Source organism: Hemiscyllium ocellatum, chromosome 23, assembly GCF_020745735.1.
Source record: "Hemiscyllium ocellatum isolate sHemOce1 chromosome 23, sHemOce1.pat.X.cur, whole genome shotgun sequence".
NCBI lineage: Eukaryota > Metazoa > Chordata > Chondrichthyes > Orectolobiformes > Hemiscylliidae > Hemiscyllium > Hemiscyllium ocellatum.
In genome coordinates, this window is record NC_083423.1 from 6959247 (window position 1) to 6980422 (window position 21176).

General features: G+C 43.6%; 1 protein-coding gene across 1 annotated transcript in view; it reads right to left on the minus strand.

Annotated features, from left to right (window-relative positions):
- prkcq (protein kinase C, theta) overlaps positions 1–21176 on the minus strand; it is a 172152-nt gene that overhangs the window by 71938 nt on the left and 79038 nt on the right. Inside the window, exons 3-4 of the mRNA XM_060843096.1 lie at positions 14921–15120; positions 11755–11815 (exon numbers count right to left, since the gene is read on the minus strand). Of these exons, the coding sequence (XP_060699079.1) occupies positions 11755–11815; positions 14921–15120 (261 nt within the window). The remainder of the gene's footprint in view (positions 1–11754; positions 11816–14920; positions 15121–21176) is intronic.

The following is a 21176-nucleotide window of genomic DNA, read 5'->3' on the forward strand; positions in this document are numbered from 1 at the left end:
CCAATCAGTCCCACACCTACTCTCTTTACTCATATCCCTGCTATTTGTTTTGGTCATTATCCTATGAACCATTAACCCAATAAGTAATGCTTCCCAAATCTTAACGACTCATTGTACTGAGAGGCTTTTCTCACGTTGTCATCTGCTCTTTTTCAATCACATTAAATCCGTCATTGATTACTAGTGCATCGAACAGTGGATGTCCCACACCAGGGACAGGCCGTGTTGCAATGTTAATCATTCCATAAGGAACAAACAGATAAAGAAACTGTGTGTGATATACCACTTTTAATAAACACCACACAATTTACTGATTCTGATTTGTTGGGCATTGGAGAAATTCACCAAAGATCCTCAGACAGCACCTTCCAAACCCACAACCACTTCCATCTAGAAGGACAAGGGCAGCAGATACATGGGAACACCACCCCCTGCAAGTTTCCCTCCAAGCTATTTACCATCCTGACTTGAAATATATCGCCATTCCTTCAGTGTTGCTGGCTCAAAATCCTGGAATTCCCTCCCTAAGGGCATTGTGGGTCAACCCACAGCACATGGACTGCAGCGGGTCAAGAAGGCAGCTCACCCCACCCTTCTAAAGGGGCAACTAGATTCAGGCAGTAAATGCTGGGCCAGCCAGTAACACCCACATCCCACAAGTGAATGAAAAATGTCTTTCTTAAATTGCACTGTTATTTCCAGGAGTGCAATTCGTATACAAATTTCAAAAATGGCAGAATATCCAGCCGTCCTGATCATATGTGTACTCAGTGTAGCAGGGTTGGTAGAGCAACCGAAAGTCTAAAATTGTTTGAAAAGCTAAGACAGCTTTCAGCTTTCTTTTTCATCAGACGAGCTGTGACATTGTAAAAAGGAAGATGTTTTCTTCAGTCCAATGAATGGCCTCTTTCATTAACAGCTCCCGTAGATCACCACTTGGACCCTTTCAATTTCAAATAATAAGCTGAACGGTGGGGTTTGTGGTGATGCTGGATGGGAGGATTGCCTTTATTGAAGACACAAGTTTTAGGAGATGTAGAAGAGAACATTTTTCTGTAAGAAGGGAGGAAACAGTGAGAAATATTGGGTGACAGTAAGAGAATGTGTGAACAGAGTGAGACTGAGAAACAAGATCAGGCAGAGGAAGGGCAGATTCTGACTTCAAAAGCTACAGAGAAAAGGAGACTCAAAACTTCAAAAAAAAAACTGAAAGTGGGTAACAACAAAAAGCTCAGAGATAAATGCGTGTGTCGACCTGAGCTGGAGTTTATGGTTTTCGATGGGGCAAGGAGAGGAGAGGAAGCTGAACGGTTCCCTTCCTCCTATCTGCCATCTTAGCTCAGACTGTCAAGGCTCTGGCGGCCAATGAGGGGCTGTGTTGGGCTCGTGGCTGATTGCCCCACTTCGCCCAGACCCTTTAGGTGCCCAATCAGGAGTCTGGGCCTGGATGCCATGTGTCAGAAGGGTTAGAAGAAATTGGGCACCTTTACCAATTTAAAGGCCAGCTGTACCATCACAACCTTCTCTGCTCCCCGCACTGTGACTCTCTTTTACCGAAACCTCAAAGAAAACCCTTGGAGTATGTTAAAAACCTTCACGTGCAGAATCTGCTGTTACTCTCCGCACTTTCTCATTGTTACCACGTCAGAACGGGCACCAAACACTCTCAGACTTGGCCATTTCCAACAGCCGAAATAATGGGACGGGCAACAAAATAGTTGGTGAGGTCTCTTCTGGTCATCCAGTTACAGGGAGGATGGAGAGGGTTCAGAAGAGATGTACCAGGATGTTGCTGGGAATAGAATGTCTGAGCTATAAAGATTTGGCTGGATAGGCTGTGACATTTTTCACTGGAGGTTGAGAGGCAACCAAATAGAACTTGCTAAAATAATGAGGGGTATAAATTGGGTCAATGACAGTGTTTTCTGTAGAGTGGGGGATTTCAAGGCTAGGAGACAGATTTTTAAGGTGAGAGGAGAAAGATTTAAAAAAAGACACAATGGGCAAATCTTTCACACCGAGGGTGGTTTGCATGTGGAACGAACTTCCTGAGGAAGTGGTAGATGTGGGTGAAATTACATGAATGGGAAAGGTTTGGAGGGATATGGGCTAGGAACAGGCAATGGGACTAGTTTACTTTGGGATTATGTTCTCGGTTGGACCAATCTATATGACCCAATGACTGTGTTGTGAACAGACTCCATCACATCCAACCAAACGCAAAACCAAGGGCCCCACCTGTAGGGGGGTCTACCTCAGCACCCACAGGAGCTGATGAAGGTCTTTCCTCTGTGCACGGGGACTGCCTGGGGAAGAAGACTCGTGATTCCAAAATGGCAGGTGGGGGCAGCGTTAATTCCTGTGCCTGATGATCTTCTGTGGTTTTGGACAACTGGCGTGTGATGTCACATGGCCTGCCCATCACCTTACATTGGCAAAGGTAGACAGCCCACCCCATCATCCATGGCTGTGAAATCCAGTCCCTTGCAGCTGAAATAGATGGTGAAACGGTGACTGAATCAGCACAGGGTCTGAGTAGGCACGGGTGTGTCAGAGCTGAGTCTGAAGGGAGACGCAGTGAGGCACACTGAGGTACTCATGTTACAACAGCTGAGGGAAGAACTCAGCAGAAAACTCAGCAACTCGTGCGGTATAGTCCTGTGCAAAGATAGCAGCTGCACGTGCTGACTTCATGGCTATGTTTTTTACAACTGGGTATTTTGGGGCATTCCATTGTAGCAATGAGCCCATGGAAAAACCCTGTTTTGCAGCATGAATTCTCCATCAGAGTCACAACCACCTGCTTCCACCAACTGATTATTTGCTTATTGTTTTACCAATTTTAGGCACAACGGTACAGCCACATTTTTAACAGAGTGCCCTGTCATTCTGGGCATTTGTGTGAGTTTTGACCACTTTAGTGACGGCGTCCACACTCTTTTTGCCTGTGGGCTTTCTCTCGTTCACAGGAAGTTACACAGCTGTAGCTCCAGAGCTTTGAACAATGTTCCCCTGAGCTGACCAGGCGTTACTCGGCTCACTTGGCAGAATGTTTGCCATCGCGTCTCGCCAGTCAGCTAAATTCCTGAATCTCCAGCATTAAACTCCTTATCAGCATTATAAAGAGCCTTGTGACTTAAGATAAACAAGTTATAATGAGTTATTCATCGCGCTTGACCTAAATCTCTGCTTGCTTGTAAGCTGTGATTTGTCAGTCTGTTAAGTTGAATGTTCTGTAATGCAGAACATTGCTCACATAGAGCTGGGAGACATTCTCTGCTTTTGTTTTTCATTATTAAGACATTTTGATCTTTGGCAATTCTATACATTCCAATTTTGGGTAAATGATGCCAAGATATTAGCTCCCTTGGTTACAGCCAACATTGGCTACAGTTCTCCCAATCTGCTGGTGGACCATTGGAAAGTGGCTCCGTGACTCTGACATTGGATGACGATTTCCTTGCACTGCTGTAGACCTCTAGGGTAGGGGATTTCAAGACCAGGGACGTATTTTTAAGGCAAGAGAAGAAAGATTAAAAATAAAGACATGAGCAGCAGGATTTGGCCCCCCCAGAGTGTGGTTCATGTATGGAACGAATTGCCAGAGAAAGTAGTGGATGCAGGTACAGTTACAATGTTTAAGACATTTAAATAAGTACATGAATAAGAAATGTTTGGAGGGACATGGGGCAAGCACAGGCAAGTTTAGTTTGGGATGTCTGGTCAGCACGGACTGGTTGGACCGAAGGGTCTGTTTCCCTGCTGTGTGACTCTATGATAGATCACCTGGGTAAAGAATGGGAATGGAACACAATCAGTCACCAGTCAGACACTAACAATGGGGCCCATATATTCCCAGGTCACGTAAAACACACATTGTGAGAGGGATTAAAATTCTCTTTGTTACCTTTGGCTAATTTTCAGGTCCTTTCACCTGGTGGCCAGAAGTGGAAAAGAAAATCCAATGAACTTGTGAATGACAGATTCTGGTCTGAATCACTTTGTGCACTTCAAATGGAACTCCTGCAGTCAGAAGGCACATTCACAACCAAACATCACTGTGTTTTTCAATAGGTTTTCCCAGGATGGGAACAGAGTTATAGGGCAGTTAAAGTAGTGACTGTACTGCCATGTTTCATTCCTCACTCCGAGAGGGGGAAGCATGTGGAATTCTCTGCCACAGAAAGCCATTGAGGCTAAAGCATTGAATGTTTTAAAGAAGGAATTAGATATGGTTTTTAGGGCTAAAGGAAGCAAAGGTTATGGGGAGAAAGTAGGGACAGGGTAATGAGTTGGATGATTAGCCATGGCCACACTGAACGGCAGAGAATGTTTCACAGGCTGAATGGCCTAACTCCTGATGTTGTGATTGTAACGAAATCAGTCATAGAATAGGAGTTTCTTGATTGGGGTTGTTAACCAGGCTGACAGATAGAAACAGGAGTGTCCACTGTTATATTTGTGATGAATGCAAGTGGGACTTGAGGTTTGTCCTCAACTCCCTGAAAACTGGTTTGGGGTTTGGCTTGGCTGCCCTTTCCCCTGTACACCGTGGGATTTTGTGAACTGCTGCTTTCTGTTTATTGTTAACTGTATTTTGTACTGTTTAATAAAATTTAAAAAAAACAGGAGTGTCAGATGTTCTGCTCACTCTGAGGGCTGGCTCTGAGGGAGCTGGATCAGTGTCAAGGACTCTGTGTGTAATTAAGGGCTGACTTGGTGACAGGATACAGGCCTCCCTGGAGTTATTACACATGCTCCTATTTCCCATGTTTTATGTGTCAACCATTGCCCAGATGTTGCCATTTTAGGTGAAGACCTTCTAATAGGTGACCCACACATCTGCCAGCAAACAAAATGTCTCTTATTTGATCGTGCATCACAGGGATGTGAATAATGACCCTTGACCCTTGGATGGGACGTATGTAATGCTTCTTCCATCACTATTCAATCTGAAGGAGCCAGTGCGTGATGCAGAAGGTAAAAGCATTGGTGACTTCAAGGTGGATAAGCACATGAGAGAGAAGGGAATAGAGAGGTACTTTGCCAGACATAGGAGAAGGTGATTGTAAGGAATAAAAATGGAAAAGACTGGAAATAGGCAGCAGGTCAGGCAGAATCCATGGAGAAAGAGCAAGAGAGAGGGACAGAGGGAGAAAGCGAGACAGTGTCAGAATGATTGGGGTTTGAGGAGGTTTGAGTGGTCAGGGCGGTGGCTCAGTGATTAGCACTGCTGCCTTACAGCACCTGGGACTCTGGTTCGATTCCACCCCTAGGTGACTGTCTGTGTGTATACGTTGTCCCAGTGTCAGCATGGGTTTCCTCTGGGTGCTCTGGTTTCCTCCCACAGTCCAAAGATGTGCAGGTTAGGGTGGATTGGCCATGCTAAATTACCCATAGTGTCCAGGCTGGGTGAGTTAGCCATGGGAAATGTGGTGTTACGGTCAGAATGTTGGTCTTGTTGGGATGCTCTTCACAGGGTCGCTGTGGATTCAAAGAGCTGTATGGCCTACTTCCGCACTGTAGGGATTTTATGATTTTATTCTACAAATCTAAATGCTGATATGGACTGGTTAGGGCAAGTGATCTGTTTCCATGCTCTGTATTCAATGTAATTCTACTTAAAAGTTGCCAAAATGGCTTGAAATTGACTTTATGCAGGGCACATGGACAAACGTAACTACATAGTGTAAAAGGCTATGGATATGAAAGGGCTCAGCTCAGAGCCAAGCTGAAACTTTGCCTACTCTAAAATACAACACGTACTATGGGGAGTGCTTGGGCTGTCTTAAGGAGTTCAGAGCAGTTTTAGGTGGAAACAGTCATGTTGTCTATTCCTCATGTTACCATCTGTGTAATCTAATCTGTAGATAGTTCCCAAGATGTGATAAAATGTACTTTGTTTCCTGAGCTAAGAACCTCTTCTGCTGAGACTGATCCTTCAGCATCAACCACAAAAAGTCCTGAAAGGACGATGGAGGATTGGGTGGCAGCATTCTCTCTAAAGTACTGAGATGATATCATTATTCTTTTTACAGGCAGCCCAGGATCTTCCACTCTTTTCAATCAGCGAGTCATATTCAAAAGCATGGGCACCTTGCTAGAGAAAGACAATCAAGGCCCAGTCACAAAAACTTTTTGGGTTTCTTTGCATCAGTGTTCACTGAGGAGAGGGACATGGTGAATGTTGAGATTAGAGATAGAAGTTTGATTAGTCTGGATCACGTTGACATAAGTAGGGAAGATGTGTTGGATGGGTTAGAGGTTACTAAGGTGGACAAATCTCTAGGACTGGATGGAATCTATCCCAGGTTGCTGAGGGAGGCTAGAGAGGAAATAGCTGGGCCCCTGACAGATATCTTTGTAACATCCTTAAATACAGGTGAGGTTCCAGAGGACTAGAGGGTTGCTCATGTTGTCCCCCTGTACAAGAAGGGTAACAGGGATATTCCAGGTAACTACAGACCAGTGAGCCTGACGTCGGTGGCGGGAAAGTTGCTGGAGAAGATACGGAGAAATAAAATTTATTTATATTTGGAAAAGAATTGGCTTATCAGTGATAGGCAACATAGTTTTTTGTGGGAGATCGTGCCTTACCAATTCAATAGAGTTCTTTGAGGAGGTGACCAAGTTGATAGATGAAGGAAGGACTGTAGATGTCATTTACATGGACTTTAGTAAGGTGTTTGATAAGGTTGTCCATGATAAACTACTGGAGAAAGAGAAGTCACATGGTGTGCAGTGTGTTCTAGCTAGGTGGATAAAGAATTGGTTGAGCAACAGGAGACAGAGAGTAGTAGTTGGAGGGAGTTTCTTGAAATGGAGAAAGGTGACCAGTGGTGTTCCACAGGGGTCAGTGTTGGGGCCACTGTTGTTTGTGATATACATAAATGATCTGGAAGAGGGCAATGGTGGTATGATCAGAAAGTTTGCAGATGACACCAAGATTGGTAGAGTAGCAGAAAGCATAAGGGACTGTCAGAAAATAAAGGAGAATTTAGATAGACTGAAGAGTTGGGCAGAGAAATGGCAGATGGAGTTCAATCTAGGCAAATGTGAGGTGATGCATTTTGGGAAGTCCTAATTGTAGAGTGAATTATACAATGAAAGGAAGAGTCTTGGGACAAGTTGATGAGCAGAGAGATCTGGGAATGCAGATCCATTGTACCCTGAAGGTGGCTGCACACGTGGATAGAGTGGTCAAGAAGACATATAGTATGCTTGCCTTCATCGGACGGGATATTGAATGTGAGAGCTGGCAGCTCATGTTAAAATTGTACAAGACATTGGTTCGGCTGCATTTAGACTATTGTGTACAGTTCTGGGCGCCACATTACCAAAAAGATCTGGGTGCTTTGGAGATGGTGCAGAGAAGGTTTACGAGAATGTTGCCTGGTATGGAAGGTGCTAGCTATGAAGAGAGGTTGAGTAGGTTAGGATTGTTTTCTTTAGAAAAAAGGAGATGGAGAGGGGACCTGACAGAAGTTTACAAAATCATGAAGGGTATAGACAGGGTAGATAGAGATAAGCTTTTTTCCAGGGTGAAGGATTCAATAACGAGAGGTCACGCTTTCAAGGTGAGAGGTGAAAAGTTTAAGGGGGATACACACGGCAAGTACTTCACACAGAGGGTGGTGGGTGTCTGGAACGCGTTGCTAGCAGAGGTGATAGAAGCAGGCACAGTAGATTCATTTAAGATGCATCTGGTCAGATGAATGAGTAGGTGGGGAGCAGAGGGATACAAATACTTAGGAATTGGGCAACAGATTTAGACAGTGGATTTGGATCTGCTCAGGCTTGGAGGGCCGAAGGGCCTGTTCCTGGGCTGTAAACTTTCTTTGTTCTTTGTTCTTTGGTTTTGACCCACTCCAATGGACAGTGTGGGCCTCTCTGACTGACTCCAACCTCACAGAAGTGCGAACTGATCACTGTCACCATTACATTCAGTTCATGACTCTTTCTTCAGGACTGGGTGTGAGGACATTAACACATTATAGAATGATAAGGCACAGAAAAGGCCCTTTGGCCCATCAAGTCAGCACTGACATATCTACATCCAAAATTGCGCTGATCCCAATTTCCTACTCTTGTCGCATATCCTCGTTTAGGGGAACAGCAATACCAGGTCAATGTCACTTCAAGTGTCACTTTGCAAAGAAACCCAAAAGCAAATACAAAAGAAAAATGGTTACACAGCCTATCTGATTCCCTTTAGGATTTCAGTTCTGTTCCTTGTAGTTTGGGAATTAGCAATTGAACCTGCGACCTTCCTGGCTGTACGATTCCATTTTATTCAGGTAGACATTCACTCCTCTTGTTGGGGGATTCTGGACAATAGGGTGGTATCTTACAGTCGGAACTGAACTGGCAAGAATTGAATGCAGCGTTTGATGCAAGGGCTTGAGTGAATGTGGAATGTGACACTGCTACAGGAGTTCTTTTCAATTATTAGTTTATGGGATGTCTGTGTTGTTGGCGGGACCACCTTTTTATTGCCCATTTCCTAATTGCCATCACGAGGGTGATGGGGCCCTTGGACTTAACGGATGTGAGAGGTCACTGGTTTTGACATTAGAGGCCTAAATGATTGGGTCGTTTAAGAAACAAATTTGTTGCCGCTGCACCAATCTTACAGACATAGAGGAAGAGTCACTGGACCTGAAACCTTAACTCTGATTTCTCTTCACAGATGCTGCCAGACTTGCTAAGCTTTTCCAGAAACCTCTGTTTTCATTTCTGATTCACAGCATCCGCAGTTGTTTCAGTTTTTACAGAAATAAAATCTACTCCTAGATATCTAATATATCAGGCACACTTTTGTACCTAATCTGTGCTGGAAATGCGTCATTTTCCATATTAGAAGATGTTCCAATAGAGAGGTCCAGGCCTCAAACAGGTGTGTGTGTGTGTGTGTGTGTGTGTGTGTGTGTGTGTGTGTGTGTGTGTGTGTGTGTGTATGTGTGTGTGTGTGTGTGTGTGTGTATTCAAGAGGCTAAAACCCTGGTTTAAGGCCCCTTTCCTGAGGCAGGATTGCCTAGAAGGCAGCTGGCAATGGACCAGGCCCCTTGTCCGCATGTGGCCTTAGTGTCAAAGAAAGCACTGCAGGTCAGCTGGTATCTGAAAGGTCATCCTTTTACCTCCTGCTTTGTAGGATCTGCATGGAGCCAGCTACAGACAGACCCACTGCCTCAGGAATGCCAATATTGGGTGGCGACAGTGTGGTGGCCTCTCTCCATGCAGAGACCCAGGCTAATGATCTGGGGACATGGGAATGAATCCCACTATGGCAGATGGTGACAACTCAGTTCAGTAAGATCTGAAATTAAGAGCTCATCCAACCATTGTCAATTATCATAAAAGCCCATCTAGTTCACACAACTGGTTTGCACAGCAGAGTGGTGGATTTTGAAATGATCTAGTAAGCTACTGACTCTATCAACCTGCTACAGAGCTTAAAAAAGAATTGAAACTGGACAGACTACCAGATATCCACCAAGGCATCTCCAACATCAACAGCAGCCCAGCCCTGTCTAAGTTCCTGGGGGCTATTGCCAAAACTGAAATTGAGTTGTTCCACAGACGGGTGAAGGACTAGACTGAGATAGGCATATTGATGGAATCATTCCTCGTAGACACCACTATCACCATGGCAGGGTATATCCTGTCTCACAAGAGGTGGTGGCACAGTGGTATACAGTCAATTAGAATTATAGAATCATGGAATCCTTACAATATGCAAACAGGCCCTTCAGCCCAACAAGTCCACACCAACCCTCTAAAGAGTAACCCTACCCTATTATTTTACATTTACCTCTAATGCACCTAACTTACACATCCCTGAACACCATGGGCAATGTAATATGGCCAATTCACCTAACCTGCACATTTTTGGACTGTGGGAGGAAACAGGAGCACCCGGAGGAAACCCACACAGACACGGGGAGAATGTGCAAACTCCACACGGACAGTCGCCCAAGCTTGGAGGGCAATTGGCTCCTGCCTTTCGACTGTGTGAAGTTTCTCTCTGAATGCTATTGTGCAAGTCTCTGAAAGGATGATACTGAGGAGTGCTTTAAGAGATCATTTGGACTTTGCAACAGAACATTCTCCAGAACAACCTCCTCAGAGTCTCTGTAATGCCCTGATGTAACCTGTAACTAGTTTCGGGAATGCAGTAAGCTCTTGTTCAACGTGAGAGCCTGTGGCAGTCAGACCAGTCAGTGCTTTGCCTTTACTACACCTGACCATCAGGTAGATCCTTGCCCTTAGGAGGCAGCAATCCACCTTGTGGGGAGCTGGAGACGTGAGTTGACTGTACGCACTAGCAGAAGCGAATGCTTCAAAAGAGAAAGAGGCTAAGAAACTAGGAATGGACAAGTTTGTCCTGCACAGCTTTCTTCATTTGGCATCAAATTGTGATGCTGGAAAAGCACAGCCAGTCAGGCAGCATCCAAACAGCAGGAGACTTACTGCCTGACCGTTGTGCTTTTCCAGCACCACACTTTTTGACTGATCTCTAGCAGCTGCGTCCTCACCTTCTTCGAGTTGATTATGACCTTTCTCCATTGGGCACCCTGGCAAAATCTTGTGCTCTGTCGAAAAATACTTCAGTCGGATTTAACCGTGATGGTTCACTGGCTGTGAAATTCCTCTGGGGGAGTTTTCTGATACAGAAAGGGGAACGTGACTCATGTCGCTGATATTTCCCAAAGCACCATATGCCAGAGTGTAGGAAGTGAATTTGCTTTCGATGTCTCACGTACATAATTCAGGACCTGAGCCAATAACCAGTGGTGCCAAAGAAAGACAGTGTGCCTCCTCATAGGGAGATCCATCCACTAGTTTCGCTGTCTCATGGCACAGTTTTCCACACAGTTCTTGGCTTGTACAAAGCTGTTTGGAAATCGATTTCAGCTGAAGGAAGCACTGTCTCCTCTTTTGCGACGTATTTGAATATATCTCACTGTCTGTGATTTTTACATTTGCCATCCAACAGGATAAGTGAAGGCTCCATGACAACCTGAAGGTGCTGCAAACAACCCCCATCAAATTTACACTTTATATCAACCTGCTGCCCACAGACTGATCCTGACATACCTGCAGCAACTGCCAGTTTATTAACAAGAGGATTGATATGGCAAGGGGATGGAAAACCATCATAAATACTCAAAAAGGGGCAAGGCAGTCAATACACCTTCAGTGAATTAGAATTAGAATCCCTACAGTGTGGGAACAGGCCCTTCGGCCCAACAAGTCCACACCGACCCTCCGAAGAGTATCCCACCCAGACCCATTACCCTACATTTCCCCTGACTAACACACCTAACCTACATGTCCCTGAACACTACGAGCAATTTAGCATGGCCAATCCACCTAACCTGCACATCTTTGGACTGTGGGACGAAACCGGAGCAATCAGAGGAAACCCATACAGACACAGGGAGAATGTGCAAACTCCACACAGACAGTCGCCCAAGGTTGGAATTGAACCTGGGTCCCTGATGTGCTAAGCACTGAGCCACCGTGCCGCCCTATGAATCAAAATGAAATTGTAAGGCCAGCGGGGGTAGGTTAAACCGCACCTGAAAGCCAACATGAGTTTTCATAAATTTGAGATGACAATAAAAGCTGCAGCTATAACATTTAGATTGAAGTTAACAAACGGTGAAATCTCCCATCGCCTCAGGCCATGATCTTAAAATGTCACAGCTGCCCTCAAATAATTATCACAAATTATATAACCAAATCACTTACCATTTTGTTCAAGAAAGTACTTCACATTCATTAGCATTCGGCCCTGGGGCTTTAAATCTAGCTGTTTTCAGAAAAGAAACAGAATAAAGAACAGAGAGAAAGAAAGAAAAGATGATTAAAAGGACCAAACCATGAGGAGATTTTCACATATTATTCAAGATTTTGGAATGGCAGAGATTTATGTGTGGGAGGATGGAAAGACGGAACAAAGATTCATTCCCAGCTCTTAAAGAACCTAAATCTTCTCTGAGAACAATTATTCTGATTAGATGGAAACGGATTTATTCTTTTAACAATTTAAAGCAGCAAGTCTCATTGTATGTACAAACAGACAGACACAATTTAATAATGACGTCAAACCATTTAAAAGCTCCAAGGTAACTCGAAGTTTGAAAAAGGCTGCATTAGAATATGTTCTGCTTCAGGGTAGGTAATGAGATACACGTAAGTAAATGGACTGTTGTGTTAAAACAAAGCATTCTGTGTTTTTTTCTTCCCCAGTTTAAACTCCCAGGTATTAATTTCAGGAATAAGTAATTTAACAAGGAGGAAATGCCAAAGCACACGCTTGTCAAGAAAAACACACACAAAAGCATACATACATAGACACACACACAAAAAAAATACAGTTAAAAAACACACACACAGACAAAATACAGACACATAAAACATACACAGCTCAAAATGCATGCACACATATATACATAGTGGTAAAACACAGACATAAAAACATATATAGACAGATAAAGTGAACACTCCCTCTTAAAGCCATAATAAAATCTTTAGCTTTAGCTTCTCTTTATATTTTTCTCCAGGTTTCCCATAACTCATATACTCTAGGTATAATGATGAATCCTGTAACAGTCATGATAGCCTGGATGGCCTCGACCTACACCTGGTAGGAATCCAGGACACATCCTTAAAAATTCCAGGGTTTACCTAAAGCTACCTGAATCTTAACTGGTGATAGCAGCTTTAGGCATTTTGTATTTCAGTTTTCTTTTTCCTATCGACCTATCCTCGAGCTGTTCCTCCTCATACACTGCATTAGCAGGGATGCAATCTAAGGCATGGATTTTGCCACAGTTTTAGCCAGTGCACTGTGATCAAGGTGCATGCAGCTTTTTGAGATTACACTCTTTATCTCATGACTGATTTTCTATTTGAGTGTCACGGCTCTCACTGTCAAGAGTCAAACTGACTCATTTCTACCAGTGCCAGATCCGGGATTGAACATTTATATCAAGCTGCTCAGGAAGCACCTGTGACACCAGTATGTCCCAGTCATGGTCCACTTCTGTCTGAAAACCATAATTTTTGCCACAATTACACATCCTCCTCCTCCCGCCTTGGCGGACCCGGCTGCTCACTCGTCTTAAGAGCCTGACTGAAAGCAACAGATTGCTCAATGAAATGTCCGGACTGGATGTTTGCTCAGGATTGCTCAGAGGCCCTGCTGTATCTAATGGGTGCAGCTAGTGAGACTGAGAGGTGGAAAGGCAGGCGTGGAGTGTACGGTAGGAGGGCTGGCACAGTGAGACAGAGGGAGGGAGGGAGGTACACATTGTGGCCTCACAGTTGAGGGGAGAAATGAATGAGTGATTGGCTAATCAATGGGTGAGGGGTTCTGGGTGCGCAGGGAGGGAAAATGGACGTATATCCCAGCCTTCAGCACATTGAGTCAATGCTAGTTCTGTGTTTACCCGTCCATTCATTCACACTGCTCCATTCATTCACACTGCTCCATTCTATTCCCAAGCGCCTGCAGGTCTAGACCTCTCAAGTGCCTATCAATTCCTTTTGCAAACATTGTCCTAATTTTACCTCCTTCATGGGCCCTGAGTTCTAGATCATTGCCACTTGCTGCAGAAAAAAAATTCTTCCCCACATCCCCCTTCAACAGAGAGACTGTGACAGTTCAAGAAGGTAGCTTACCACTAACCTCTCAAAGACAGTGAGGGATATGTAACAAATAACGTGCGAGCTACCAATGTCATAGCTGGTGAATGAATGAAATAAAAAATATATTTACATTCTGTACCACAAGTCAACAAACTGTAAGAAAATGGACACTGAAAATTTTCAAGGATTCTTCGATAATAAGGCTTCTTTTTGATAGTTATCCAGATTTCCACACACAGTTATATTATATCAAGCTACAGCAATAAAAGCCTATATTCCCAATTTAAATGCACTTTTTAAAAAAGCATTCTAATTTAATCCATTCAAATTCAGTTTCTTTATGCACACTTTCCTCTTTTTTTCTCATTCCTCCATTATCCATGCGCTCTCTAATTGACATAAGTTCCCACTATGGCAAGGCCTCAATTTGAAAATTCTCATCCTTGTTTTCAAGTCTCTCAACACCTTGCTCCCTCTAAATGTCTGTAATCCTGTCCATTCCCAACCTCCTCCAATATATCAACATTCCTCCAATGCGTTAAGCATTCAATGAGAACTTTGTTGATTAGAATTTCTATACAGCCTTACTTCCTATCTGCTTGTGAGCTTGAACATAATGGCTTTCTGGACTTCAATCACTACTGGACCCACTGTATTCCAACAACTGTTTTAATGTTCTAAATTCAAATGGAAGCAATTAGATTGGTTTCAATATTCTCAACCTGCATGGATAGGTGAAGTTGCAGCAACACTCAAAAAGCTTGACACTATCCAGGATAAAATCCCTTTACCACCTTCAACATTCACCCCCTCCTCCACCAATGCTCAATCTTTACCATCTCAACAGATACATGTTCCCATCTGAGACACTCACCACCCTGACTTGGAAATGTATCACTGTTCCTTCAGTGTTGCTGGGTCAAAATTCTGGAACTCCCTCTGTAAATGTATTGTGGTGTCCCTACACCCCAAGGACCGCAGCAGTTCAAGAAGCCAAATCACCTTCTGAAGGGCAATAAGGGATTGGCAATAAACGCTGGTCTTGCCAATGTTATACACATTCTGTGAATGAATAAACAGGACTCAGTTCGATTTGACTAATCCGTGCTTTTGATCAACATATCCCCATTGTTTTCCCCTTCCAGATTTTAACATCAATCTACACAGATAGCTTGGAGTTTGATTGAATGTCTCATCTGAATGTCAGATCCACTGCCACTAGAATATTCATTAACAACTAACACATCAAGTATGAAAGTTTTACCCAGATATCTGCTTTTCCTTGGTTGCGTTTACATTTCTCTGCCAGGGAATTCAGCTCCACTGTAGTTTCGGAGATCAGCTCAACACTTTTGCCCTTGACGAGGATGTGCATGACACGGCCTTTGTTGATGTGAGCGTCAAAAGTGCTGTTCCAAGGAGGGTACATTGTGGGCTTTTTCTGCATGAAGATCTGCCCTTTCTCTGTTGAGGTTATTCGTATATATTAGAGAGAGCGAGGCAGCAAGTACACAATCAGCCAGCAACAGCAAGTGATTCTCAAGCAAGAGACTACACATTAAAGAATAGATGCTCATTTATACCAACTTCCATTCTATAACAACGACTTATGTTTGTTTGGAGCCTTTTAAATGTAAGAAAATGCCATTGAGCACTTCATAGCAGTTTTGTCAATTATAATACTGAATCCCATAAAGAGACTGTAGCCAAAGAATAAATTTTATTGGTATCGCCCCTCCCTTTTTATTATTTTATGTCCTCCTTCTGTTAACCAAGAATCGCATCAGTTGTAACATTTTCTCTTGATTTTTATTGCAAGATGTGTAACACTCTTGATGAGTCCCTCCCAATGAGATAACAGTACAATTGGAAACTTGTGATAACTTAGTCTTGTAAGTACACTTTGTCTGGATTCTATGAACTCTTTCTCATTTTATTTTCATTCAAATTATGGGATAGTCACCTTCCTCAGCTGGATTATTCACTAGTCAAATCAATGCTATTCTTTAATTGACTGGTTGGGTCAAACGATGGCAGCCCAGTGACATGTGAGACCATCCCCACTGTGTGATAAAATGCTGTTGCCAGGAGCCTCCCAAAATTAGGAGAAAGTGAGGACTGCAGATACTGGAGCTCAGAGTCAGGACTGTAGTGCTGGAAAAGCACAGCAGGTCAGGCAGCATCCGAGGAGCAGGAGAATCGACATTTTGGCCAGAATTCCTGATGAAGGGCTTATGCCCAAAAAGTTGATTCTCCTACTCCTCGGATGCTGACTGATCTGCTGTGCTTTTCCAGCACTAACTCCCAAAATTAGTCTGGTTTAGTTCTGGAAAAACGGCACACTGGTGGAAGATTAACATCCCTAATTTCTTAAAGCAGCAGGGAATGTTAATCTTTCAATACCTGACAGACCAGTCCAACGACATACTTGCTGTTAATAGTAACCTTCGCAGCATACACATATGCCAGGAAATTATTATCTTCACCAAGAGAAAATCTAGCCATGGCATCCAGTGCACTTGCCTGGCATCTTACCTACACTGGCCACTCCCTCCACCACTGATGCTTGGTAGCAGCGGTGTGTACCATCAACAAGATGCACTGCAGAAACTTACCAAGCCCTATCCAAACCCATGACACCACTATCTAGGAAAACTACAAGAAAGGGACAGCTGATACGTGGGAACACCATTCCCCTCTAAGTTCCCCTTTAGCCACTCACCATCCTGAGTTGGAAATTTTTAACGGCCTTTCATTATCACGGGGTCAAAATGCTGGAATTCCCCGTCTAACAGATTATGGGTCTACCTGCAACCCAACAAGGTGGTTTAACTCACCACCTTCAGAACAACTAAGGATAGGTAACAAATGCTGACCTGGCCAGTGACACCCAAATCCCACGAGAGAAATAATAAAGAATGTAGAACAGAAGGTATTCTAAAGTGAGATAACAACAGTTGAATACTTAACCCATTCATCTGAACATCTTCATTTATATGACAGAGTAAACAATGACCTTCTCTGCTAAACAAAAGAGAAGCTAATACAGCGTGATAAGTGAACGCTTACTGATATCCCCAACATTATTTTTAACACTACAATCAATAACATTCAAAGTATCAATAAAAAATGCCTTTGGTTTAGCTCATGGTATTATTCTACATCAGAAAACAGCCAACAGTGTGAATACAATTCCTGAGGTTACTACAAAAAACTTCCCTTCTCAACATCTCCCCCTGCCTGAGGTGTTAAAGGTGCCGGATCAGTGGTGCTGGAAGAGCACAGCAGTTCAGGCAGCATCCAAAGTGCAGCGAAATTGACGTTTCAGGCAAAAGCCCTTCATCAGGAATAAAAGCAGTGAGCCTGAAGCATGGAGAGATAAGTTAGAGGAGCTCCATGCTTCAGGCTCACTGCCTTTATTCCTGATGAAGAGCTTTTGCCCGAAACGTCGATTTTGCTGCACTTTGGATGCTGCCTGAACTGCTGTGCTCTTCCAGCACCACTGATCCAGAATCTGGTTTCCAGCATCACCATGTTAAAGATGCCACCAGTCATTTCTATCTGTCGAATGAGAAAGGAACCCTATGGTCCATGCGAGCTATGGTGACCTTATCTTCCCTTTAAAGTACTCTAGCAATTTGCACTCAAGAGAAACATTGGTCTATCCATCAGCACCATCCAATTATCTCAATCAGGGTGGGGGCTCAATGTGTTGCATATGGTAATAATTCTCAAGAAAATCAATATTCATATTATATTCTCTCCACCCACCCTACAGATGCCACACACAGTGTGGGTGGAGAGAAGAATTCTTCTCCAGGTTTTGGAATGAGCAGACAGCACCCTAATGTCCTAGACATTATACCTGACCAGATGTAGTTGTACTTATTGCTATCTTTTTTTTATTTGTTGAAGGGAATGTGGATTCACTGGCTGGGCCAGCAGTTATTACCTAATTGCCCTGGAGAAGATGATGATGAACTGTCTTCTTGAGCCGCTGCAGTCCATGGGTTTAGAAACATCCATACTTCAGTTTGGGAGGGGGTTCCAATATTTTGACCCAACGAAAGTAAAGGAACGGTGATACATTTTGAAGTCAGGATAGTGTGTGACTTGAAGGGAAACTTGCAGATGATGGTGGCCCCATGGATTTGGTGACCTTGTCCTTCCAGCTGGAAGTGGTCATAGGTTTGGAAATTTTGATGAATTTTGCCATGTATCTTATAGATATTACACACTGCTGCGACTGAATGTCGGTGGTGGAGGGAGTGGATATTTGTGGATGTGGTGCCAATCAAGTGGCTGCTTTGTCCTGAATGGTGTCAAACTCCTTGTGTGTTATTGGAGCTGCACCCATCCAGGCAGGTGGGGAATATTCCATCACACTCCTGATTTGTGCTGTCCATATGGTGGACAGGGGTCAATTGGGTAGACAGTAGGGGAGTTATTTATTGCAGAATTTATAGCCTCTAACCTGTTCTTGTAGCCACAGTTCAAGAACTGTTCTAGTTCAGGTTCTGGTCAATGGCAATCCCCATGATGTTGACAGTGGGAGATTCATTGATGATAGCACTATTGAATGTCAAGGGTTGATGGTTAAATTCTCTCTTATTGGAGATGGTCCTTGCCTGGTATGAATATTACTTGCCATTTGTCAGCCCAAACTCAGATGTTATCCAAAACCTGCTGCATATGGACTGTTTCAGTACCTGAGAAGTTGTGAACAATGTGCAACAAAAAGTCCTTCATTCTGACCCAGTGATGAAGGGAAGGTCATCAATGAAACAGCTGAAGACGGTTGGGACTTGGGCACTACCTTGAGGAACTCCTGCAGTGACATCACAGGACTGTCAGCTCCAATAACCACAATCATCTTCCTATGTGTCAGGTATAATGCCAAAGAGCCCACTAATACCCAATGATTCCAGTCTTGCTAGGGGCTCTCAATGCCACACAGTTAAATACGGCCTTGATGTCAAGGGCTGCCACTCTCCCCTCCCCTCTGGAATTCAGCTCTTTAGTCCATTTGATCCGAGGCTGTAATGAGGTCAGGAGCTGAGTGGTCCTGGCAGAACTTAAACTGGGCGTCACTGAGCAGATGCTTGATGACATCTTCCTTCTCTTCACTGATGAATAGACTGATGAGACGGTAATTGGCAGGGTTGGATTTTCCTTTTTTTTTAATGTACAGGACATACCTGGGCAGTTCTTCACATTGTTGGACAGAATCCAGTGTGTAGCTGTAGGGGAGTGGCAGGTTCTGGAATAGTAGTCTTTAGTAGTATTGCAGGAATATTGTCAGGATCTGTAGCTTTTGCAGTATTCAATACCTTTAACCATTTCTTGATTTGACATGAATTGGCTGAAGACTGGTAACTGTGATGTCAGGTAACACTGGAGAAGGTCAGGATGAATCTTCCATTCGACACTTCTGGCTGAAGATTGCTGTGAAAGCTTTAGCCTTATCTTTTGCACTGATGTGCTGAGCTCTTCCATCATTGAGGATGGGGACATTTATGGAGATTCTTTCAGTGAGTTGCTCCACCACATTTAAGAAGCATTTGAATGGGCACTTATGATGCCAAGGAATACAAGGCTATGAATCAAGTGCTGGAAAATAGGATTAGAATAGTTAGGTGGTTATTTTTGACTGGAGTGAATGTGATGGACCTTGTTCTGTGCTGTAGACGCGATGATGCTAAAATACATTTCAAATTTGTCTATAGCAGCACAGTAGAGCTTAGATCTGAGTGATTGATTGTGGTAGCATATGATGTAAGTAACCCTGTGTTGTGGCTTCACCAGGTTGACACCTCAATTTCAGGTACCTGCTGCTCCAGGTATCCCTTCCTACAGTCTTCCTTGAACCAGGTCCATATAGTGGATCAGAATCCTACAGACAGAGTGAACTTTGATTCAAACATGGTTTTCTTTTTAACCTTAAAAGAGCCAAAGTGACTGGAGAAATAAATCCAGGAGCTGTCTCTTGACAGACACACCCTGCAGCATTACACTTGATGAGGTTTAAAGAAAGTTTGAAAGAGATGGGCTCACTGGGGGAACAGCAATACAAACTGAACTGTAATGTCCCGAGAGTTACCTTAGATTGTGAACATGTTGGTGGGGGATAGAAAAAGCAGTCAGGGCGAGAGACGTGGTTTGAGACATCTCTTTTTAAGAATTCACAAAAGCAACACTTAAAAACCAGTTCAACTCAGGTCCACATACGCGAGTGGAAGATGTTGCACTGAGGTACCATGAGTACTATGCTGAGATTGAGCACAACAGTACTGTGAAAGTCACATTCAAAGAACTCCGCACTGTCCACCCCTGCATTGCAAGTAAATAATTCTCTCAGTCTAAGTGCGAGAAGCCAGCATGTGCAGACACAAGGAACTGGAACAAAGGAAAGGACTCTCTTGCTCTGAGCATTGCCAGCCAAATATTGTTGAGACAAACCGATGCAAAATAATATCACTCAATCGACAAAGCCAATAATATCAAAATCAACAGTTCAACTATCAGCATTCCACTGTCAACTCTTCACAAACCACCTAGAGACTGACCCATATATTTTTAAATGCATGTCATTCCTATTTTGGGAGTTATTACTTCTTTTTGCGCTTAGTAACTAATAGACTCATTCTTCTGTTAATTCAAGAAGTCTGGTCAAATTGGCTCCTTTTAAAACATAAATACAGGAGTTCCTCAGGGTAGTTCCTTCAACTGCTTGGGAGAAGGGTATCCACCAGTGTAGGGTTGCTTTGTACATTAACTTTGGTATGACCAATTGGGAGGGGGCGGGAAATAAAGAATGGGAGCTAGTTCACCCCTTCTTGCTTCGGACCCTGACTATTTGTCATCTGGAATGATGAGACCTTAGAAAACACAGTCTGGGATCTGATCATTAATCCCCTGGTTTGATGGTAATGGTTGAGTGGGGGATATGCCAGGCCATGAGGTGGTAGATTGGGCTGGAGTATAATTCTGCTGTTGTTATAGAGTCATAGAGATGTACAGCACAGAAATAGACCCTTTGGTCCAACTCGCCCATGCCGACCAGATATCCTAAACTAATCTAGTACCATTTGCCAGCACGCGTGCATAACACTCTAAATCCTTCCTATTCATATACCCATCCGGATGCCTTTTAAATGTTGTAATTGTACCAGCCTCCACCACTTCCTCTGGTAGCTCATTCCATACACATACCAGCCTGTGTGAAAATGCTGCCCCTTACATCCAATTTATATCTTTCCCCTCTCACTCTTAACCAATATCCTCTAGTTCTGGACTCCCCTACACCAGGGAAAAGACCTTGTCTATTTACCCTATCCAAGCTCCTCAAGATTTTATAAACCTCTATAAGGTCACCCCTCAGCCTCAGACACTCCAGGGAAAACAGCCCCAGCCTATTCAGTCTCTCCATGTAGCTCAAACTCTTCAACCCTGGCAACATCCTTGAAAATCTCTTCTGAACCCTTCAAGTTTCACAGCATCCTTCCGATAAGAAGGAGATC